The 25,383-nt window shown below is 43.3% G+C and overlaps 1 protein-coding gene across 1 annotated transcript in view; it reads left to right on the top strand.

The window, feature by feature from the left end:
- The window catches only part of LOC139389980 (ras-GEF domain-containing family member 1B-A-like), a 59,535-nt gene extending 35,128 nt beyond the window's left edge, over positions 1-24,407 (top strand). The window contains exons 6-14 of the mRNA XM_071137046.1: positions 1,232-1,306; positions 4,987-5,082; positions 5,448-5,553; positions 8,130-8,209; positions 11,582-11,677; positions 17,143-17,238; positions 18,705-18,828; positions 19,622-19,694; positions 23,554-24,407. Coding sequence (XP_070993147.1) covers positions 1,232-1,306; positions 4,987-5,082; positions 5,448-5,553; positions 8,130-8,209; positions 11,582-11,677; positions 17,143-17,238; positions 18,705-18,828; positions 19,622-19,694; positions 23,554-23,578 — 771 coding nt within the window. The 3' untranslated portion in view covers positions 23,579-24,407. The remainder of the gene's footprint in view (positions 1-1,231; positions 1,307-4,986; positions 5,083-5,447; positions 5,554-8,129; positions 8,210-11,581; positions 11,678-17,142; positions 17,239-18,704; positions 18,829-19,621; positions 19,695-23,553) is intronic.
- Positions 24,408-25,383: the final 976 nt, after the last annotated feature.

The following is a 25,383-nucleotide window of genomic DNA, read 5'->3' on the forward strand; positions in this document are numbered from 1 at the left end:
TTTATATCTTTATGTTTGAAGCCTGAAATGTGGCAAAAGGTCGCAAAGTTCAAGGGGGCCGAATACTTTCGCAAGGCACTGTATATATATATTATATATATATATATATATATATATATATATATATATATATATAATCTACTCGCTATTTATACTGTGAATGGTAAATGTCTGATGATATTTATATTTCCCTTCACCATGGCAACTCAAATAAAATGTTATTAGTCACATGTACCGAATACAACAGGTGTACTAGACCATACAGTGAAATGCTTAGGAGACAGTCTGCTCTTAGGAGACAATCTGCTCTTAGGAGACAATCTGCTCTTAGGAGACAGTCTGCTCTTAGGAGACAATCTGCTCTTAGGAGACAGTCTGGTCTTAGGAGACAGTCTGCTCTTAGGAGACAATCTGCTCTTAGGAGACAGTCTGCTCTTAGGAGACAGTCTGCTCTTAGTAGACAATCTGCTCTTAGGAGACAATCTGCTCTTAGGAGACAATCTGCTCTTAGGAGAGACAATCTTCTCTTAGGAGACAGTCTGCTCTTAGGAGACAATCTGCTCTTAGGAGACAGTCTGGTCTTAGGAGACAGTCTGGTCTTAAGAGACAGTCTGCTCTTAGGAGACAGTCTGGTCTTAGGAGACAATCTGCTCTTAGGAGACAATCTGCTCTTAGGAGACAATCTGCTCTTAGGAGAGACAATCTTCTCTTAGGAGACAGTCTGGTCTTAGGAGACAGTCTGGTCTTAAGAGACAGTCTGCTCTTAGGAGACAATCTGCTCTTAGGAGACAGTCTGCTCTTAGGAGACAATCTGCTCTTAGGAGACAATCTGCTCTTAGGAGACAATCTGTTCTTAGGAGACAGTCTGCTCTTAGGAGACAATCTGCTCTTAGGAGAGACAATCTTCTCTTAGGAGAGACAATCTGCTCTTAGGAGACAGTCTGGTCTTAGGAGACAGTCTGCTCTTAGGAGACAATCTGCTCTTAGGAGACAGTCTGGTCTTAGGAGACAGTCTGGTCTTAGGAGACAATCTGCTCTTAGGAGACAATCTGCTCTTAGGAGACAATCTGCTCTCTCCTTTCTTCAGTGTATCTCTATGCTTTTTAAAAACAGTAAAACAGTCAATAGTGACAAAACATTTATTAACTTTCTTGAACTGACAATATATAAATATGTCTGTCTATCGAAACGCAGACAGATGGAATTTATTGACTTCCTTTTTCCTTTTCAGGAGAGACTGAGTTACATCGGACCAGAGGAATTCATCCAGGCGTTTGAGAAGAAAGACCCTCTTGATAATGATAAGGTATGTGTAATGCTCCGGGTGTCGTGGGTGTGGAGTCAAACGCAGGAGACAGAGAGTTCAATGCTGTGCGTCTTTGATAGCACCAACGCCAAACACAGGGAATCAAAATGTACAACGGAAACAATCACGACCAGGCACTAACACGTACCTCTACAACAGAGCCGAAGGTTACACCGAAATAATCCCGCACAACAACCAGGCGGGCCGGCTGTCTAATAAAGACAAACTAATTAAACATAAACAGGTGCTACCAATAAACATACAAGGAGCGGGAGGAAAGACAATCAGTGGCAGCTAATAGGCCGGTGACGACGACCGCCGAGCGCCACCCGCCCGGGAAGGGGAACCACCCTCGGTCGGACTCGTGACAGTATTGTCCTCAATAGGTCACTGGTATGTTATGCAACAGGCTACAGTTGGCTATCACCGTGTGTTGTTATACATTATACAACGGGTGGGTCTAATCCTAGAAGGCGATTGGTTAAAACCGCATTCCACCTGGTGTCTATTCTATGCTACCACCGGCTAAAGCGTTGAAATGCCTATTTACTCTGTTCCATCTGACTGCGCAATCCAATGTCTCAACAGCCCAGCCAGGCAATTTATAAACTTGATCTCCACTATAAAAAGCATCTAGACATTATCTCCGATTTCTTTTAGACGTGCAATTGGTTTTCAACAGCGGAAATTTATATAAACCTTGCTGTCTGTCTCTGTGACATTTGCAAGATTGTTCCAAAATTGTAATTCCATCTCCAGCTGCCCCATAGTAATGAACGTGTAGAGGTCGGGACAAGACAGACAGGCAGCCTTTCTCAGCCAATCGAAATCACGAATCAGCATCATTTTTATGGACATGTATAGAGAAATGTCAATGGAAAAAAACAAAGTAAAATGAAACTAAATGCAGGTAGTTTACAGTCTTTCCAGCTTCAGTTTGAAGTGATTGTGTTAGCTGTGTTGTTGGCTAGCTCCTCTGAACAACAGTGTCCTGACGAGAAAGTACAGTTTCTATGCCAGGTGACAATGCTCATTATTAGCTCATTGTTATGAATGAATTCAAATAGATGTCACTAGAAAACAGCTTAAACAAATGCAAATTAAGCTAAATTTCTGTTATTCTGGCTACGCTGTTTGACCTGACTGTAAATTAGCGTTAGTTGGCTAGCTAGCAAGCAAGGGATAAAAACGCTGCCAGCCAGTATGGCAATAGAACATTTAGAATGAACGACTGGATCGCATCCATAGATACAGAACACAAAGACTGAACGACTGGGTCGCGTCCATAGATACAGAACAAAAAGACTGAACGACTGAGTCGCGTCCATAGATACAGAACCAAAAAGACTGAACGACTGAGTCGCGTCCATAGATACAGAACAACAAGACTGAACGACTGGGTCGCGTCCATAGATACAGAACAAAAAGACTGAACGACTGGGTCGCGTCCATAGATACAGAACACAAAGACTGAACGACTGGGTCGCGCCTCTGTCAACCAAACCAATAGAACGAACGACCAGCCGGCCGTTTTGTTATTTGTTATCGACTATATCTCGTGGAAGGATGAAATAGTATAAATTAATTAATTACAAATAAAGTTGAATGAAAATAGGTCAATCATTATTTGATTATGTTGGTAATCCTGTTGTATAGAAGTGATAATGCCCTCGAAGCTGGTGTTGGGAGGATATAATATATATATTATATTGGCACAGTTTTGGTCGCAGTTGCACGTTTTGTTGTAAAAACAAATTGCCAATGTCTGGCCTGCGAATTCATTGTTTTTTCAATATGAGTTTGACAACCCTGGGCTAGCGTATCTATTTATATAGCAAGCCAAAAACACGGAGACTAACATTAACTAGCTAGCTAGCTGCTGGGAGGATGTCATATCTTTGGATGAGTGTGTGAGTGACCGCCATTTTCCTCTCATATCGTTTTTTCGGTGGCTACAGCTAGAGATGCAGGTGTCATTTGGTAAGCTAACAAGAAATGTGAATTGCTTTGCTAGCTAGCTATGCTGAACTTGAACGACTGTTATTCCACAGTTGGCATATCTCTTAGTTGTCAATCAAATGTATTTGGTATCGATCATGGGGGGGGGGGGGGGGGGGGGCAGCAGTGGTGTATAGTACTTAAGAGAAAATACTTTAAAGTACTACATAAGTACTACATAAGTACTACATAAGTACTACATAAGTACTACATAATAAATTGTTTGGTGTATCTGTACTTTACTTTACTATTTATATTTTGGACAACTTTTACTTTTACTACATTTCCAAAGACAATAATGTACTTTTTACTCCATACATTTTCCCTGACATCCAAAATGACTCTTTATTGATGTAGAATTTGTACAAATGCCTTAAATATACTTAAATATACTTAATTCCCAAACGCTTTATGAATTTATTAAAACAAGAAAATTGCTCGCTTCTCGAAAAAATAAAAAAAATAAATGTGTTGTGTTCTTCCTGGGGGTGTATTTGAACATATTTCAAACAGATTTAACGTGGCTAAAATGCTGTCAGTTACACTTTAACTGAACTCATTGAACAAAGAGTATAAGATCTGTACTAAGGCTGTTTTAACCTCAGAAATTATTTTCGGCATATGTCCCAAAACTCCATTATTTTCCCCGTAGCAATGTCCAACGAACCAGAGGTAGAAAATTATAAGTAATTTCCGTTTTGTAGGACTAGAAGCTAGCGATCGCTATAAGGTAGAACAAATATGTGCTGTCCCTCTTCCTCTATAGGTAGACCAAATATGTGTTGTCCCTCTTCCTCTATAGGTAGACCAAATATGTGTTGTCCCTCTTCCTCTATAGGTAGACCAAATATGTGCTGTCCCTCTTCCTCTATAGGTAGACCAAATATGTGCTGTCCCTCTTACTCTAAAGGTAGACCAAATATGTGCTGTCCATCTTCCTCTATAGGTAGACCAAATATGTGCTGTCCCTCTTCCTCTATAGGTAGACCAAGTATGTGTTGTCCCTCTTCCTCTTCTGTCTGTCTGGAGGGCATAAAATGCTTGGGCCGTATTGCCTAGCAACCACTCAGCTACAGAACCCAAGAGTTTTGGGAGGCTGCGTGGAGCTTGTGTGTGTCTACTCACCAGTGTTTTTGCTGCTAGGCAACAAAAAGACTTTGGGGGGGGGGGGGGGCGGTTAGTGCTCCTTCTTTTGTGCCTTGGGCTATACCTCTACATCCACTTCCAAAGGGTTGGGGATGGGGTATGTGTGTGTGTTAATGTGTGAGGGTGTGGGGGTGTGGGGGGACCACTGTGGAGAGAGCTACGTAAAGGCTAAAGGAATGTTTGGTATCAGAATCAGAGAGAAATCCTCATCACAGCTCTGCTCAATAATGTGAATAGCTAGCTAGCTGACACCCTGATGGTGTGACTCAGAGCATAGTGCCAAGTCTGCATTAATAGTCTAACTACGAAAACAACTATAAAGCCTATACACCCATCTGAGGATCTAGGTTCACGCTTGAAATAAAATGACAGAATGTTGAACTGTTTTACTCATTTTGTTGTTGGCAAAAATACCTAAAATAAAAAAAAAAAAGGTAAGTATTGGTAATGAAATGCTATTGTTGCTAATGCTAACTAAATGTTAAGCTATCTATGCCATCTTAATGCTAATGAAATGGCTGTGTTTATCTCCACAGAGCTGTTTCAGCGATCACAAGAAGACTAGCAACCTGGAGGCGTATGTAGAGTGGTTCAACAGACTCAGCTTCATGGTGGCCACAGAGATCTGCATGGTGTGTAGCTAGTGAACTAGCATTTAGCCTATTGCAGCTAAGCTAATTTAGCTAGTGTTACCTTGGTTATCATCACGTATCTTTTTACTTTTTAACCTGAGGGTTTATTTTGCGCTTTTTGTTGTTGTTGTTGTTGACTTGTTGTTGTTGTTGACTTGTTGTTGTTGACTTGTTGTTGTTGTTGTTGACTTGTTGTTGTTGTTGACTTGTTGTTGTTGACTTGTTGTTGACTTGTTGTTGTTGACTTGTTGTTTTTGTTGACTTGTTGTTGTTGTTGACTTGTTGTTGTTGACTTGTTGTTGACTTGTTGTTGTTGTTGTTGTTGACTTGTTGTTGTTGTTGACTTGTTGTTGTTGATGTGACAGCCCGTAAAGAAGAAGAAGCAGCGAGCGCGAGTCATGGAGTTCTTCATCGACGTGGCGCGGGAGTGTTTCAACATTGGCAACTTCAACTCCCTCATGGCCATTATCTGTAAGTGTTGTTGTTGTTGTTGTTTTCTATTTGTTTTTTTGTTTTTTTCACCCTCCCCCACCTTTGTCATAATTCACTCCTCTTGCTCACTTGCTATACACACAAAAGGCTTTTTTTTGACTACAGTCAGGAAATTGAATCAGTAAAAGCAATTTGTTGTTCAGCAAGATTTTTACCTTCCTAATCCATATAATACTCCTAACCCGAAACGACATCACCTTAAAAGTATTTCAAATGTTGCTTATTTATTTATTTTGGGCTGAAGTTTTCCTATAAAAGTGACCCATTTGACCATAGAAATTGCCCTTAACCTGAGTAGAGAAGGGGAACGTTCAACTTTAATTGATAATCTTGAGCAGAGTGACTCTAGCCCAGGGGTAAGGAAACCTTTTTCATGCGGGAGTGCCAATTTACAATTTGTCTTACAGTTTCTACCAATCTGCATGCCGATTATGATTTTCATTTGCACACATTTGCTTGGAACAGTTTAATTTAATTTATAATAATATATCTCAAAATCATTGTCATGTTGTTAATCTAAATTTTTATCTAAATGAAAATTATATAAATATAAATGAATCTATTGTAAGAGATTCTGCCTCTGCCAATGGACACATTGTATAATAGGCTACACCTTTAGCCATTGGCAGCTAAAGAACCCAGAATTCAGAGACCTAGATACCAAATGCAAGTAACTTCTATTGACCAACTAGATATAAATAAAAAAGAATGCAGGTAGAAAATATCCTGATTTAAAAAATTGTTTTTAAAATCCTATAAATCACATGCCAGTTTTATTCATGTTATTTCAATCACATGAATCTCTACTCCGCTTGTCTGCAATGAACTTGACACATCATCTGGGTCCAGGGAGAAGCTTGTGCTAGCAAAACCCAGTGACCTCCAGCTGTATTTAGGGGCAGTTGGTCAGGCCTAAATGCTGGGGTGGGGTGGTGGAGGGGCAATTGGTCAGGCCTAAAGGCTGGGGTGGAGGGGGTGGCCTAAACAAACACCCATATTAGACCGATGTTCAGCACTGACCAGGGAGGGAGAGAGGGAGGTGTTGGCAGGCACGCCAAGGGAAGGCGGAAAGATTAGGGAGGGAGGGAGGGAGACAGGGAGGGAGACAGGGAGGGAGGGAGACAGGGATGGAGGGAGGGAGGGGACTGTAGGGGAGTCAGAGCCAGCTGTCCCAGCCTTAGCCCCTCTTTCCCAGGAGTCTCCAGGGACCTAGAGATGGAGCCGCGGAGGGTTAACAAGAAAAGACCAAACAAGTCCCTGGGAAAATGGGCTTAGTCTCTTTCTGTCTGGCTGCTGCGGTTAGTGTGTGTAGTGGGGCAGTGTGTGGTGTGTAGTGTATTGTAGTGTGTAGTGTAGCGTGTAGTGTAGTGTGTGGTGTGTAGTGTATTGTAGTGTGTAGCGTGTTGTGTGGTGTGTAGTGTATTGTAGTGTGTAGTGTAGCGTGTGTGTGTATTAGACTGGACATGTTTACAGAGACTGACTTGCCAACATTCTCTCACAGCATTTAGAAGGCCTTGTTGTTCCCTCTAGAAATCATAGTCTAACATGGGCCCTGATTTACAAAGATTCTCAGAGTGCTGATATAGGATCTGTTTTGCCTTTAAGATTCTTGATCTATATATGTCTTTCATGACACACACAGTCCCATGATTACCATACGGGAAGCAGAGTGGTTACCATACGGGAAGCAGAGTGGTTACCATATGGGAAGCAGAGTGATTATCATATGGGAAGCAGAGTGATTACCATATGGGAAGCAGAGTGATTACCATATGGGAAGCAGAGTGATTACCATATGGGAAGCAGAGTGATTACGATATGGGAAGCAGAGTGATTACGATATGGGAAGCAGAGTGATTACCATATGGGAAGCAGAGTGATTACCATATGGGAAGCAGAGTGGTTACCATATGGGAAGCAGAGTGTTTACCATATGGGAAGCAGAGTGATTATCATATGGGAAGCAGAGTGATTACCATATGGGAAGCAGAGTGATTACCATATGGGAAGCAGAGTGATTACCATATGGGAAGCAGAGTGATTACGATATGGGAAGCAGAGTGATTACCATATGGGAAGCAGAGTGGTTACCATATGGGAAGCAGAGTGGTTACCATATGGGAAGCAGAGTGGTTACCATACGGGAAGCAGAGTGGTTACCATATGGGAAGCAGAGTGATTATCATATGGGAAGCAGAGTGATTACCATATGGGAAGCAGAGTGATTACCATATGGGAAGCAGAGTGATTACCATATGGGAAGCAGATTGATTACCATATGGGAAGCAGAGTGATTATCATATGGGAAGCAGAGTGATTACCATATGGGAAGCAGAGTGATTACCATATGGGAAGCAGAGTGATTACCATATGGGAAGCAGAGTGATTACCATATGGGAAGCAGAGTGATTACGATATGGGAAGCAGAGTGATTACCATATGGGAAGCAGAGTGATTACCATATGGGAAGCAGAGTGATTACCATATGTGTCTGTCTGTTTCAATGAGGAAAAAGCTGTGTTTGTCTAATTTGTCGGCCATCTTGCTCTCTGCAGCTGGGATGAACATGAGTCCTGTGTCTCGACTGAAGAAGACCTGGAGCAAAGTCAAGACGGACAAGTTTGACATCTTGGAGGTATATGCACGTATACACACACACACACACACACACACACACACACACACACACACACACACACACACACACACACACACACACACACACACACACACACACACACACACACTTTCATTGTCACTTGTTGCATGTAGTGTCATGCACTTGATCTCATGCATCACACAATCTAGCAACAGAAATGAAAAGGCAGCTGGTGCTTAGTTAACCTTCCCATGTTACCCTGTAAGCCTAGTGGACTGCCTCTGAGCTGTTGGAAGTAGCTCCATGGTGATGGAGGAGGAAGAGGCAGGTCCTGGGGGATGGGTAGCCCTAGACGTTGAGCTCTACCTGGGGCTGAGATAACACTGAGCTCCCTGGGAGTTTGTGGAGGAACCAGATATAGAAGGGGGCCTTCCAGTCAGGAGATGTGAAGTAGCAGAGATTAAAGAGATAAACCAGGTTGGGCCCCAGTGGAATCCAGGAGCCATCAAAGGAGCAGGTTTCTCTCTCTCTTTCTCTTCTCTCTCACTCTGTCTCTGTATTTTCTCTGTCCTCTCTCTCTCTCTCTCTCTCTCTCTCTCTGTCCTCTCTCTCTCTCTCTCTCTCTCTCTCTCTGTCCTCTCTCTGTCTCTCTCTCTCTGTCTCTCTCTCTCTGTCCTCTCTCTCTCTCTCTCTCTCTCTCTGTTTCTCTCTCTCTCTCTGTCCTCTCTCTCTCTCTCTCTCTCTCTGTCTCTCTCTCTCTGTCCTCTCTCTCTCTGTCTCTCTCTGTCTGTGATGTTGGTGGCTGTGGTGTTAGGTTATTGTCCTCCCTCTGTGTTGATTGAGGTCAGAGTGCTGGTAGGCTGGTTTGATGGCTCCATCTGTCTTGCTGCATATGTGTGCCTGCAGTTGATTTGACAGGGTTGGTTTATGTGTGACTGTGAGTGATTGGTTGAGTCATCGAGATGCAATGAAAGGGGAGTGGTGAGGTGGATGGGTTCAGATTTTCCTGTATGAAGGGTAGACCATCGCTCCAAAGCCTGGCCAACAACTAACTAATCACCATATTTGAACCCAAACCATATGTTTACATTTACCAAAAGTAGTGATGCAATCAATATACACTGAACAAGTCAGTTAAGAACAAATTCTTATTTTCAATGAAGGCCTACCGGGGAACAGTGGGTTGACTGCCTTGTTCAGGGGGCAGAACGACAGATTTGGACCTTGTCAGCTCGGGGATTCAATCATGCAACCTTTACGGTTACTAGTCCAACGCTCTAACCACTAGGCTACCTGCTGGTTACTAGTCCAACACTCTAACCACTAGGCTACCTGCTGGTTACTAGTCCAACACTCTAACCACTAGGCTACCTGCTGGTTACTAGTCCAACACTCTAACCACTAGGCTACCTGCTGGTTACTAGTCCAACACTCTAACCTCTAGGCTACCTGCTGGTTACTAGTCCAACACTCTAACCACTAGGCTACCTGCTGGTTACTAGTCCAATGCCTCTAACCACTAGGCAACCTGCTGGTTACTAGTCCAACGCTCTAACCACTAGGCTACCTGCTGGTTACTAGTCCAACGCTCTAACCACTAGACTACCTGCTGGTTACTAGTCCAACGCTCTAACCACTAGGCTACCTGCTGGTTACTAGTCCAACGCTCTAACCACTAGGCTACCTGCTGGTTACTAGTCCAACGCTCTAACCACTAGACTACCTGCTGGTTACTAGTCCAACGCTCTAACCACTAGGCTACCTGCTGGTTACTAGTCCAACCCTCTAACCACTAGGCTACCTGCTGGTTACTAGTCCAACCCTCTAACCACTAGGCTACCTGCTGGTTACTAGTCCAACGCTCTAACCACTAGGCTACCTGCTGGTTACTAGTCCAACGCTCTAACCACTAGGCTACCTGCTGGTTACTAGTCCAACGCTCTAACCACTAGGCTACCTGCTGGTTACTAGTCCAACACTCTAACCACTAGGCTACCTGCTGGTTACTAGTCCAACACTCTAACCACTAGGCTACCTGCTGGTTACTAGTCCAACACTCTAACCACTAGGCTACCTGCTGGTTACTAGTCCAACACTCTAACCACTAGGCTACCTGCTGGTTACTAGTCCAACACTCTAACCACTAGGGTACCTGCTGGTTACTAGTCCAACACTCTAACCACTAGGCTACCTGCTGGTTACTAGCCCAACACTCTAACCACTAGGCTACCTGCTGGTTACTAGTCCAACACTCTAACCACTAGGCTACCTGCTGGTTACTAGTCCAACACTCTAACCACTAGGCTACCTGCTGGTTACTAGTCCAACACTCTAACCACTAGGCTACCTGCTGGTTACTAGTCCAACACTCTAACCACTAGGCTACCTGCTGGTTACTAGTCCAACACTCTAACCACTAGGCTACGTGCTGGTTACTAGTCCAACACTCTAACCACTAGGCTACCTGCTGGTTACTAGTCCAACACTCTAACCACTAGACTACCTGCTGGTTACTAGTCCAACACTCTAACCACTAGGCTACCTGCTGGTTACTAGTCCAACACTCTAACCACTAGGCTACCTGCTGGTTACTAGTCCAACACTCTAACCACTAGACTACCTGCTGGTTACTAGTCCAACCCTCTAACCACTAGGCTACCTGCTGGTTACTAGTCCAACACTCTAACCACTAGGCTACCTGCTGGTTACTGGCCCAACACTCTAACCACTAGGGTACCTGCTGGTTACTAGTCCAACACTCTAACCACTAGGCTACCTGCTGGTTACTAGTCCAACACTCTAACCACTAGACTACCTGCTGGTTACTAGTCCAACACTCTAACCACTAGACTACCTGCTGGTTACTAGTCCAACACTCTAACCACTAGATTACCTGCTGGTTACTAGTCCAACACTGTAACCACTAGGCTACCTGCTGGTTACTAGTCCAACACTCTAACCACTAGGCTACGCTGCCGCCTCATATGATGAGGAAGATGAACTCAAAGATGAACTGAATCATAGGATCTCCATCTCACTGTCTGAAGATGTAGTTAGAACCAATATTTCATCTGAGAGCTTTCTCGGGCTATCAGAGTGGCACAGCATTTCAGTGCTAGAGGTCGTCACTACAGACCTTGGTTCGATTCCAGGCTGTATCACACAACCGGTTGTGATTGGGAGTCCCATAAGGCGGCGCACAATTTTTTTGCCCATGGTCGTCCGTGTTAGGGTTTGGCCCGGGGTAATAGATGGTCGCCTCATTGTGTTCCCACAGGAATGTGTCGGACTCTGTTTCGTTCATTAGTGAGCTCTGTTCTTTAACTAACTTTGCCGGGTTAAATAAATAAATACAAAATTTAAATCCGGCTGCTTTACCGGCGCTATAATGCTAATCTTTCTCTCCAGCTCCAGATGGATCCTTCCGGTAACTTTTACAACTACAGAACAGCGTTTAGAGGAGCGACGCAGAGGTCCAGAACAGCCAACAGCACTAGAGAGAAGGTGAGCTTCCATACATTCTAGAAGAAAAAGAAACGCACACCTAAATTGGCGAGGTGCTGGCTAACGGAGTAGAAAACTTGAACATACTCTAAGAGCTCAGATGGAGAAAAAATACATACTTTCGATACATTCACACGCATCTGAGATTCAAGGCCTGTATTTATAAGGTATCTTAGAGCCGGTGAGCAGATCTAGGAACAGTGTTGCGTTTTTTTTTATTTTTAGATTGTAATGAATAAGATGACACGGACAGGGTGGATCTGATCCAAGATCAGGACATCTTTTCTGAGACGCTGATCCTGATGCCTTCAGTTGTGGAGTCTCTTCAGGCAGATTTTTCCTCATCAGCCCTTGGATTCAACCCTCAACCCTCTAGTTACTGGCTCGCCTCTCTAAACCCCCAACCCCCCAGTTACTGGCCCGCCTCTCTAAACCCGCCACCCCTCCATTTCAGACCGAGACAGTTTAGTGATTCTGATGTAGATTCTGATCTCTCCAAATGGTGGGAACGTTCTCTGTTCTCTCTGGTTGTCTGAATTATCCCAGAACCCATTTCTCTGTTCTCTCTGGCTGTCTGAATTATCCCAGAACCCATTTCTCTGTTCTCTCTGGCTGTCTGAATTATCCCAGAACCCATTTCTCTGTTCTCTCTGGCTGTCTGAATTATCCCAGATCCCATTTATCTGTTCTCTCTGGTTGTCTGAATTATCCCAGAACCCATTTCTCTGTTCTCTCTGACTGTCTGAATTATCCCAAAACCCATTTCTCTGTTCTCTTTGGCTGTCTGAATTAGTAAGTGTGTGATTTGCCCAACTGCACCAATTAAAATGTTTCTGACATTTATGTAAAAAAGTAAAACGGCTGTTTTTGAAGTGTTTGACGCACGCTGTGCTCTACTTGGCCCAGAAGACTAACAAACAGTCCGTCTCTCTCACAACTGATAAGCAGCAATTAATTATTACATAAAGTGGAGGTCTGTATCGTGAGTGTCTTTCATGTAACCAGAAAACAAGTGGAGGGAATTTGTTGGGAATGAGAAGAACTTGATAAACATTCCAGAACGGCACTACAGTGTGGCCATCGGTTGGTCTGCTTCGATCTTGTTATCTCTGCTCAGTGTTGTCGTGTTATTGGCACTAAAACACAACAAACTCTTGAGGTCTTCGGTTCAGTTGGGACATCAAGAATACATAACAAGGACTCTGAAGCAGATAAGTCAAAAGGTGAAGCCATGAATAGGTCAGCTGTGAGCTGGTTCTGGTATTGACGTCAGAGAGACAACGTGAAGGGCCTCATTTACTAATCCGTCAGAAATATGTTCAGTTCCTTTTCAGGAATGGAAAAAGAAACATGGCCGCCTGCCAGCTCACATAATGTTCTCTGTCTCTGTCTCTCTCTCTCTCTCAGTTGACGGTTGGCTCAAGCAGTGTCAATATGATTGGGTTAGCTAAGGGTTCACTGTCAACATTTAATGGGTTAGCTGAGTGTTTCTTTTAGGGAAGGGAGGAGGGGATAGGGGGATTTAGCAATGTGTGTGGAAATGTGTGTGGAAATGTGTTGAAGAGCCCGGGTTGGCTGCTCAGACAGACAGTGAGGGGGTCATAAGACAGAATGTTCCAAATTCCCAGGCAGAACACTGGAATGTTCCAAACTCTCAGGGAGAACACTGGAATGTTCCAAATTCCCAGGCAGAACACTGGAATGTTCCAAACTCTCAGGGAGAACACTGGAATGTTCCAAATTCCCAGGCAGAACACTGGAATGTTCCAAACTCTCAGGGAGAACACTGGAATGTCCAAACTCAGAACACTGGAATGTTCCAAATTCCCAGGCAGAACACTGGAATGCAGAACACTGGAATGTTCCAAATTCCCAGGCAGAACACTGGAATGTTCCAAACTCTCAGGGAGAACACTGGAATGTTCCAAACTCCCAGGCAGAACACTGGAATGTTCCAAACTCCCAGGCAGAACACTGGAATGTTCCAAATTCCCAGGCAGAACACTGGAATGTTCCAAACTCCCAGGCAGAACACTGGAATGTTCCAAACTCCCAGGCAGAACACTGGAATGTTCCAAATTCCCAGGCAAAACACTGGAATGTTCCTTCTTGTTCTTGTGACTTCTTCATCAAATGAGGGTTTGTTTATGGGTCAAATAAAAACATGTGTATATTTACACATGGTACAAAGTGTTCCAGGGCTCTAAAGTACAACCAATTTGGTTTGCATATTTATTTTTTATTTTACTAGGCAAGTCAGTTAAGAACAAATTCTTATTTTCAATGACGGCCTAGGAACAGTGGGTTAACTGCCTGTTCCGTGGCAGAACGACAGATTTGTACCTTGTCAGCTCGGGGATATGAACTTGCAACCTTTTGGTTACTAGAACAACGCTCTAACCACTAGGCTACCCTGCCACCCCATATGTGACAAAACATTTTTTTTTACCTCCTTAGCTAGCTAACAACCTGGTAACTTTATCAGTATATCCAAACATTTGGGACACAGAAAGGAAAAGGGACAGCTTCTTCAGGAAATGACATATCTCTTACATGTTGTCATCTCATAACATGATGCTCTTAAAGGGACAGTGTTTTCTATGTAACTGTCTCAATAGGAAAATTAGGGATTTTATATCATGTAGAAACCTAACATTCCACAAATGACTTTTTAATTTCAATGACTGATATTTGTATCAACATTTTTTAGCTTTTAAAAAAAATATATATGTATTTGAGTTACATATTAGTTCCTAGGGGCACAACATATTAGTTCCTAGGGGCACAACATATTAGTTCCTAGGGGCACAACATATCTAGATATAGGCTCCTCATACTCAACCCTGGACCTCGAAGCCAGTTCCACTGATTTTTCTTATTTTCTTCATTGTTCCCCTCTAAACAGGGACTGTTTTAGACTTGGGACACGATACCAGGTGTGTACAATTAATGATCAGGTAGAACAGGAAGCCAACAGGCCCCGTACGTCTTTTAAGGTAACAGTTGAATACCGTTGATATAGGCTATATCTCAATCAATGTCAAAAAGAAAACGTTGTTTTTTTTCTGGTGCTCCTACATTTTATGTTGTGCTGCTAACTTTTTAAAGTATGGAGCACTAGTGCTACCAATTACAAAATGTGTATAATTTAGAGCCCTGCACACGCCATAGCAGATGTGGACTTTCTTTTGGGGGGGGGCACTGGTCTTGTGGTAATGTTGTTTATACAATATGTTTTCTCTCCTCTCATTCTCCCACTTTGTCCTCTGTCCTCTGTTCAGAGCTGTTCTGGGTTTATAAAGGGGCCTCAGTGTCACAGAGAGCAGAGAGAGAGCAGAAAGACTGATATAATTTGGTACATTCTGTGTTGTTTACTTTATTCAATTTGATTAGAATGACACGTTGGGCAGTTGAGGAGCCGTTGATATAAAACTCAAGCGGAACGTCACATGGTTGTTGATCAGGGCTTCATCGCACACTGTATTACACTGTTCCCTCACAGAGCTGGCCTGTATTCCCTCACAGAGCTGGCCTGTATTCCCTCACAGAGCTGGCCTGTATTCCCTCTCAGAGCTGGCCTGTATTCCCTCACAGAGCTGGCCTGTATTCCCTCACGGAGCTGGCCTGTATTCCCTCACAGAGCTGGCCTGTGTTCCCTCACGGAGCTGGCCTGTATTCCCTCACGGAGCTGGCCTGTATTCCCTCACAGAGCTGGCCTGTATTCCCTCACAGAGCTGGCCTGTATTCCCTCACAGAGCTGAGTAGGAGCGCTGATCTAGGATCAGGTCCCCCCTGTCTTTTTCATTTTGATCTAATTCCTGACATTTAATCCTAGTAAAAATTCCCTGTCTTAGGTCAGTTAGGATCACCACTTTATTTTAAGAATGTGAAATGTCAGAATAATAGTAGAGATAATTATTTATTTCAGCTTTTATTTCTTTCATCACATCACAGTGGGTCAGAAGTTTACATACACTCAATTAGTATTTGGGCTATTTGACCAAGAAGGCGAGTGATGGAGTGCTGCATCAGATGACCTGGCCTCCACAATCACCCGATCACAACCCAATTGAGATGGTTTGGGATGAGTTGGACTGCAGAGTGAAGGAAAAGCAGCCAACAAGTGCTCAGTATGGGTGGGAACTCCTTCGAGACGGTTGGAAAAGCATTCCAGGTGAAGCTGGTTGAGAGAATGCCAAGAGTGTGCAAAACTGTCATCAAGGCAAAGGGTGGCTACTTAGAAGAATCTCAAATATAAAATATATTTTGATTTGTGTAACACTTTTTTGGTTACTACATGATTCCATAATGTGTTATTTCATAGTTTTGATGTCTCCACTATTATTCTACAATGTAGAAAATAGTAAAACTACAGGAAAACCCTTGAATGAGTAGCTGTGTCCAAACTTTTGACTGGTACTATGTATATAATTGTTTTAACACAATGGCATGGAAAGAGTTCTCATGTTCTCATGTTCTCATGTTCTCATGTTCTGATGTTCTCATGTTCTCATGTTCTGATGTTCTCATGTTCTCATGTTCTGATGTTCTCATGTTCTCATGTTATTATGTTATTATGTTCTGATGTTCTCATGTTCTCTCTGATCCAGTTTATATAAGAGATTACCGTTGATAGGAAAGTAGAAAGTAGGCAATGAAAAGGACAGTGGATATTTGGGCGAGAGGCATCTTCTAGGATGTTACATATTGAAATAGAATCAACACCCATCACATAACATTGACTTGGATGGTAATGTCTGTTCTAGTCAATCTATTTCTATGCTATGTTACCTAACAAACCCTCCGTCTCCCATTGAGTAAACCAGTAAACCGCTTCCTCTGTTCTGCTGTCAAGCTCCCGATGGGCTGCAATGCGCTCAACGCTCTCCTCTTGTGGAATAACAGTGAAAGGTGCTTGAAGCCAACAGTCAATCACATAACAATGGAATCACAGACCAGCACTCGATTTGATTCAGTTGCAATCAGTTGCAAATTGAAGATTTGTTTATTTTATTTTATTTAGTCAAGGCAACATGTCCTGCTAGAACTATCCTGTCCATCTCTCCACCCACCAGACCAGAGTGGTTAGGAACTATCCTGTCCATCTCTCCAACCAGACCAGAGTGGTTAGGAACTATCCTGTCCATCTCTCCAACCACCAGACCAGAGTGGTTAGGAACTATCCTGTCCATCTCTCCAACCAGACCAGAGTGGTTAGGAACTATCCTGTCCATCTCTCCAACCACCAGACCAGAGTGGTTAGGAACTATCCTGTCCATCTCTCCACCAGACCAGAGTGGTTAGGAACTATCCTGTCCATCTCTCCACCAGACCAGAGTGGTCTGTCTCATCTCTCTTCTCTTTCTGTTCTCTCATCTCTCTCTCTTCTCTTTCTGTTCTCTCTCTCTTCTCTTTCTGTTCTCTCTCATCTCTCTATCTTCTCTCTTCTCTATCTTCTCTCTCAGATCGTCATCCCGTTCTTCAGCCTACTGATCAAAGACATCTATTTCCTGAACGAGGGATGTTCCAACAGGATGCAGAATGGCCATGTAAACTTTGAGGTGCGTTTGGGAAACAGCTTGTTGTTTGTAAGGAAATTCCCCCCCAGGGGGTCCCCAGTATGGGTCCTGGGGGCCAAACTTGGCCAAATTAGTTTGGCCCACCAGAGACTTCCAGAATGACCTTGTGTTTTTATGAATAATATTTTTTCGGGGGAGGGTTTGGTTCACTACTGAGGTTTACATTTAGACTAGGGTTTGTCCACCTCAGTAATAAGATGAAGTAAGGTTGTTACGTAACCCAGATCCAGCAGTTTCAGAAATGTCCCATTGCTAAAAGGAGACCGTTTGCACACCAACATATTTACAGTACATAGTAACCGAAAAGGACTTTATTTTTATTTTTTCTTCCCCAATAACTGACAGAGAATGAGGAAGTAAGACTTCTGCACTGCAGTGGAATTAAGACTTTTATCATTGGAGACCCTATTCATAGTCTAGAAAACAGTAATCGGGGAAGACAAGTCATCGGGGCAGACAGTCATCGGGGCAGACAGTCATCGGGGCAGACAGTCATCGGGGCAGACAGTCATCGGGGCAGACAAGTCATCGGGGCAGACAAGTCATCGGGGCAGACAAGTCATCGGGGCAGACAGTCATCGGGGCAGACAGTCATCGGGGCAGACAAGTCATCAGGGCAGACAGTCATCGGGGCAGACAGTCATCGGGGCAGACAAGTCATCGGGGCAGACGGTCATCGGGGCAGACGGTCATCGGGGCAGACGGTCATCGGGGCAGACGGTCATCGGGGCAGACGGTCATCGGGGCAGACAGTCATCAGGGCAGACAGTCATCAGGGCAGACAAGTCATCAGGGCAGACAAGTCATCAGGGCAGACAAGTCATCAGGGCAGACAAGTCATGAGATAAGTGAATGTTACCATCAGTTGTGGTACTGTTAAATCATTTCTACTGTGACCAGCCATTCATCTATGTTGGGTCAACATTGCATTCATCTATGTTGGGTCAACGTTGCATTCATCTATGTTGGGTCAACGTTGCATTCATCTATGTTGGGTCAACGTTGCATTCATCTATGTTGGGTCAACGTTGCATTCATCTATGTTGGGTCAACGTTGCATTCATCTATGTTGGGTCAACGTTGCATTCATCTATGTTGGGTCAACGTTGCATTCATCTATGTTGGGTCAACGTTGCATTCATCTATGTTGGGTCAACATTGCATTCATCTATGTTGGGTCAACGTTGCATTCATCTATGTTGGGTCAACGTTGCATTCATCTATGTTGGGTCAACATTGCATTCATCTATGTTGGGTCAACGTTGCATTCATCTATGTTGGGTCAACGTTGCATTCATCTATGTTGGGTCAACGTTGCATTCATCTATGTTGGGTCAACGTTGCATTCATCTATGTTGGGTCAACGTTGCATTCATCTATGTTGGGTCAACGTTGCATTCATCTATGTTGGGTCAACGTTGCATTCATGTTTTATTGTTGTTTTTCAGAAATTCTGGGAGATGGCGAAGCGGATCAGCGAGTTCATGGTTTGGAAGAAGGTGGAGTGTCCGTTTGAGAAGGACCGTAAGATTCTCCAGTATCTGCTCACCGCACCGGTCTTCAGCGAGGACAGTATGTACAACCCCTCATCTCCCCCTTAACTCCACAATGCTGCTCTTACGTTGTATAAGTTCAATGTACCGAAATTATTATATCATTTTAAACTAAATCAACTCAGGAAAGAGTACGCTAGATATGTCCGCTATACTTCAACGTTCAGTGTTCTCCTCCAGGTTGTATGTGCTGTATGATAATGTGGATATGACGTTCTGTCTCCTCTCAGCTCTGTGTCTGGCCTCCTATGACAGTGATGCTGATGGTTCTCTCGGTTCTCTCTCCTCTCAGCTCTGTGTCTGGCCTGCTATGACAGTGATGCTGATGGTTCTCTCGGTTCTCTCTCCTCTCAGCTCTGTGTCTGGCCTCCTATGACAGTGATGCTGATGGTTCTCTCGGTTCTCTCTCCTCTCAGCTCTGTGTCTGGCATCCTATGACAGTGATGCTGATGGTTCTCTCTCCTCTCAGCTCTGTATCTGGCCTCCTATGACAGGGATGCTGATGGTTCTCTCTGTTCTCTCCTCTCAGCTCTGTGTCTGGCCTCCTATGACAGGGATGCTGATGGTTCTCTCTCCTCTCAGCTCTGTGTCTGGCCTCCTATGACAGTGATGCTGATGGTTCTCTCTCCTCTCAGCTCTCTGTCTGGCCTCCTATGACAGTGATGCTGATGGTTCTCTCTCCTCTCAGCTCTGTGTCTGGCCTCCAATGACAGTGATGCTGATGGTTCTCTCTGTTCTCTCCTCTCAGCTCTGTGTCTGGCCTCCTATGACAGTGATGCTGATGGTTCTCTCTGTTCTCTCTCTCCTCTCAGCTCTGTGTCTGGCCTCCTATGACAGTGAAGGACCTGAGAATAATATGGAGAAGGACAGATGGAAGTCTTTGAGGTATGTACCCTCCCCGGGGTGATGTTTGTACGTGTGTACCCCTAGGGTCAGCCCCAATGCGACAAAATCTGTCCCATTACTCCAGACTGGTGTAGTTTCTCTCTCTCCCCCCACTGAGACTCCAGACTGGTGTAGTTTCTCTCTCTCCCCCCACTGAGACTCCAGACTGGTGTAGTTTCTCTCTCTCCACCCACTGAGACTCCAGACTGGTGTAGTTTCTCTCTCTACCCCCCACTGAGACTCCAGACTGGTGTAGTTTCTCTCTCTCTCCCCCCACTGAGACCCCAGACTGGTGTAGTTTCTCTCTCTCTCCCCCCACTGAGACCCCAGACTGGTGTAGTTTCTCTCTCTCCCCCCACTGAGACTCCAGACTGGTGTAGTTTTTCTCTCTCTCCCCCCACTGAGACTCCAGACTGGTGTAGTTTCTCTCTTTCTCCCCCCACTGAGACTCCAGACTGGTGTAGTTTCTCTTTCTCCCCCCACTGAGACTCCAGACTGGTGTAGTTTCTCTTTCTCCCCCCACTGAGACTCCAGACTGGTGTAGTTTCTCTGAGACTCCAGACTGGTGTAGTTTCTCTTTCTCCCCCCACTGAGACTCCAGACTGGGTCTAATCCTGGATGCTGATTGGTTAAAACCGCATTCCAGCTGGTGTCTATTCCACAAGTTACAACCGGCTAAATCTATGACGTTAAAATGCCTATTTACTCTGTTCCATCTGACAGCGCAATCCTCTGTCTCATCAGCCCAATCCACTGTCTCATCAGCCCAATCCTCTGTCTCATCAGCCCAGCCAGGCAATTTATAAACTTGATCTCCACTATAAAAAGCATCTAGACATTATCTCACATTTCTTTTAGACAAACAATTGGTTTTCAACAGCGGAGATTTGTAAAACCTTGCTGTCTGTCTCTGACGTTTGCAACATTGTTTCAATATTGTAATTCGATCTTCCAGCTGTCCCATAGTAATGAACGTGTAGGTGTCGGGACGAGACAGACAGGCAGCTTTTCTCAGCCAGCCAATCATGACCCTGTATTATTTGTTATGGATATATATTAATAAATGTCAATAGGAAAACATTAAATGCAGCTAGTTTGCTGTCATTCCAGCTTCAGGTTGAAGTGATTGTGTTAGCTATATAGTTGGCTATCTCTTCTGAACAGTGACCTGGCAAGAAAGCAAATGTTCTATGCCAGGCGAAATCGCACGTCATTAGCTCTTTGTTATGGATGTATCCCCCCCAAAATAACTAGAAAACAAGTTCAACAAACAGAAATGCAGCTACTTTGCTGTTATTCTGGCTGCACTGTTTGACCTGACTGTGTTAGCCAACGTTGGCTAGCTAGTAAGCAAGGGCAACGGTACATTTATAATGAACGACTGGGAACCGAACCAATTGAACGAACGACCAGCCGGCTTGGGTAGCAACCCTAGATTTGCGTCGAGACTTTATCTTGTGGAAGGATGAAATAGGATGAATAAATTAATCAAAATGACTTTTTTAATGAATATGCAGTACCAGTCAAAAGTTTGGACACAGCTACTCATTAAAGGGTTTTTCTTTATTTTTTACTATTTTCTACATCGTAGAAAACTATCAAATAACACATATAGAATCATGTAGTAACCAAAAAAAAGTGTTAAACAAATCAAACTATATTTTACGTTGTTCAAAGTAGTCACCCTTTGCCTTGATGACAACTTTGAACACTCTTGGCATTCTCTCAACCAGCTTCATGAGGAATGCTTTTCCAACAGTCTTGAAGGAGTTCCCACATATGCTGAGCACTTGTTGGCTGCTTTTCCTTCACTCTGCGGTCCAACTCATTCCAAACCATCTCAATTAGGTTGAGGCCGGGTGATTGTGGAGGCCAGGTCATCTGATGCAGCACTCCATCACTGTCCTTCTTGGTCAAATAGCCCTTACACAGCCTGTAGGTGTGTTGGGTCATTGTCCTGTTGAAAAACAAATGATAGTCCCACTAAGCACAAACCAGATGGGATGGCCTATCGCTGCAGAATGCAGTGGTAGCCATGCTGGTTAAGTGTCCCTTGAATTCTAAATAAATCACAGACAGTGTCACCAGCAAAGCACCATCACACCTTCTCCTCCATACTTCACAGTGAGAACCACACATGCGGAGATAATCCGTTCACCTAATCTAATGTTCATTGCTCATGTTCCTTGGCCCAAGCAAGTCTCTTCTTCTTATTGGTGTTCTTTAGTAGTGGTTTCTTTGCAGCAATTCGACCATAAAGGCCTGATTCACTGGGTCTCCTCTGAACAGTTGATGTTGAGATGTGTCTGTTTCTTGAACTCTGTGAAGCATTTATTTGTGCTGCAATTTCTGAGGCTGGTGACTCTAATGAACTTATCCTCTGTAGCAAAGGTAACTCTGGGTCTTCCTTTCCTGTGGCGGTCCTCATGAGCGCCAGTTTCATCATAGCGCTTGATAGTTTTTGTGACTGTACTTGAAGAAACTTGTAAAGTTCTTGAAATGTTCCGTATTGACTGACCTTCATGTCTTAAAGTAATGATGGACTGACCTTCATGTCTTAAAGTAATGATGGACTGACCTTCATGTCTTAAAGTAATGATGGACTGACCTTCATGTCTTAAAGTAATGATGGACTGACCTTCATGTCTTAAAGTAATGATGGACTGACCTTCATGTCTTAAAGTAATGATGGACTGACCTTCATGTCTTAAAGTAATGATGGACTGATCCTCATGTCTTAAAGTAATGATGGACTGACCTTCATGTCTTAAAGTAATGATGGACTGACCTTCATGTCTTAAAGTAATGATGGACTGACCTTCATGTCTTAAAGTAATGATGGACTGACCTTCATGTCTTAAAGTAATGATGGACTGACCTTCATGTCTTAAAGTAATGATGGACTGACCTTCATGTCTTAAAGTAATGATGGACTGACCTTCATGTCTTAAAGTAATGATGGACTGACCTTCATGTCTTAAAGTAATGATGGACTGATCCTCATGTCTTAAAGTAATGATGGACTGACCTTCATGTCTTAAAGTAATGATGGACTGACCTTCATGTCTTAAAGTAATGATGGACTGACCTTCATGTCTTAAAGTAATGATGGACTGACCTTCATGTCTTAAAGTAATGATGGACTGATCCTCATGTCTTAAAGTAATGATGGACTGACCTTCATGTCTTAAAGTAATGATGGACTGTACTTTTTCTTTGCTTATTTGAGCTGTTCTTGCCATAATATGGACTTGGTCTTTTACCAAATAGGGATATCTTCTGTATACCAGCCCTACCTTGTCACAACAAAACTAATTGGCACAAACACATTAAGAAGGAAAGAAATTTCACAAATTAACATTTAACAAGGCACACCTGTTAATTGAAATGCATTCCAGGTGACTACCCCGTGAAGCTGGTTGAGAGAATGCCACAGGTGTACTTTGAAGAATCTCAAATATAAAATACATTTTGATTTGTAACTTTTTTGGTTACTACGTGATTCCATATGTGTTATTTCATAGTTTTGATGTCTTCACTATTATTCTACAATGTAGAAAATAGTTAAAATAAAGAGAAACACTTGAATGGGTAGCTGTATCCAATCTTTTGACTGGTACTGTAGGTCAATCATTGTTTGAATATGTTGGTTACCCTGTTGTATAAAACTGATAATGCCCTCGAAGCTGGTGTTGGGAGGATATAATGGCAGGGTTTGCCAGCCCTCGACTTTGTCTCAGGCCTAACATCCACGCCAATATATCTATCCTCCAATCAGCAGCTTCTCAGACATTATCACTGAATCAGATGTCTGTTACATGTCTTGCTAATAGATGTTCTCTTCTCTCTCGTTCCACAGATCTACTCTGCTAAGTAGAGTCTAGAGTTTCTGAAGGAGGAACCAAGTCAACCCAGTCTGATAACCAAGCACTGTGGGGGATGTCCAAATAACAGAATTCCTGTTTGGATGGGAAACGACAATCTGACCTGTTCTGTTTAGCAGATCAGGAACTGTTCTGTTCTCCGGTCATGGAGAGTTTGGTCTTCTTCATGTTGTATGTTTCCAGGAAAACTTTTTTCATGTTTTTTCAATGAATCTCTATACTATACTTTTTTGGGGGAAACAAATAAATAATAAGTTACGACCATCGTGAGGAGGAGAGGAAAGTCCAGGGAAATGTTTTTGTTGTCCTTTTGGCGACTGCTGAAAACGTAACAAAACACACCGTGTATTTACACCGGGTGACACTGTTGATAAAAATCTCCGGACATTTTGAAGATGTATTTGACTTTCTACAGGAGTTGAGAGTAGGCTGCTGGATGGCCAACTGATTCAGTCCTAACGTGTACAACAAACAGGCTTCTCTCTCTCTCATTCTCTCTCTCTCTCTCTCTCTCTCTCTCTCTCTCTCTTTCTTTCTCTCTTTCTTTCTTTCTTTCTTTCTTTCTTTCTTTAAAAAGCCAGCATTGTGTTTACTGGGAATCAGTATACTGTATAATGGTGTCAAAGCTAACCTACAGCAGGGTTGGTATAGAAAATATGAAGCTAATGTTTATTTATGTGTGTCACATGTACCGTTATACGTGATTCTCTTGCTGTGGTCGGCCAAGCACTGAGAACTATACTGCTCAATATGTTTACAATGCACTGAGTGCATTGGATTGGAAACATTGTGTCCATTATTTTGTTTGTATAAAAGCTTTGTGATACTCTACAACAGGAAGCAACACCTTCCTTCTCCTCTCATCCTTTATCAATGGGACACTCAGCCATGGGCAGAAACAGAGGGGTGGGTGGGGATGTTAAGATGGTATTAACGTCCACCCCATGAAGTCCCCGGGACCGAGTTTGGGAAACACTGATATAAAGAATACTGTGCTATTTGGGACACCAGCAGTTCCTAATCAGTGTTATGGTGTTCTGCCACTAACCAGCATGTTCCTGATAATCAGTGTTATGGTGTTCTGCCACTAACCAGTATGCTCCTGATAATCAGTGTTTTGGTGTTCTGCCACTAACCAGTATGCTCCTGATAATCAGTGTTATGGTGTTCTGCCACTAACCAGTATGTTCCTGATAATCAGTGTTATGGTGTTCTGCCACTAACCAGTATGTTCCTGATAATCAGTGTTATGGTGTTCTGCCACTAACCAGTATGTTCCTGATAATCAGTGTTTTGGTGTTCTGCCACTAACCAGTATGTTCCTGATAATCAGTGTTATGGTGTTCTGCCACTAACCAGTATGTTCCTGATAATCAGTGTTTTGGTGTTCTGCCACTAACCAGCCACTTTGATGGAATAAATATAGCTTTGGAGGACTGTCCTGTGCTGAGCACTCAAGATTATCCATCCTGTGATAGTGGCGTACCTAACCACTATGCCCCACCTAACCACTATGCCCCTCCCATGAGTATGGTAGTATAGAAATGCAATGCGGTTGTATCGCCCCCTTGTGGTTGAGTTAAGTAAGTGCTGTGGCGGAGCAGAGTTGAGCCAGTGAATGAGTTGATTTATGTAATAGTGGAGATTGTGTGTGAGCTGAGGAGTTGGACATTTTTTTTCCTCAGTTAATGCTGGATCAAACGTTCTTCCTCATAGGTTGTACTTTCTTCATATTATTGTTTTCATCATATTTGTTTTATTTATCCTCTCTGTAGTCGTCATTATTTAATATTATGGATATTTAC

This window comes from Oncorhynchus clarkii, chromosome 30 (genome assembly GCF_045791955.1).
Source record: "Oncorhynchus clarkii lewisi isolate Uvic-CL-2024 chromosome 30, UVic_Ocla_1.0, whole genome shotgun sequence".
NCBI lineage: Eukaryota > Metazoa > Chordata > Actinopteri > Salmoniformes > Salmonidae > Oncorhynchus > Oncorhynchus clarkii.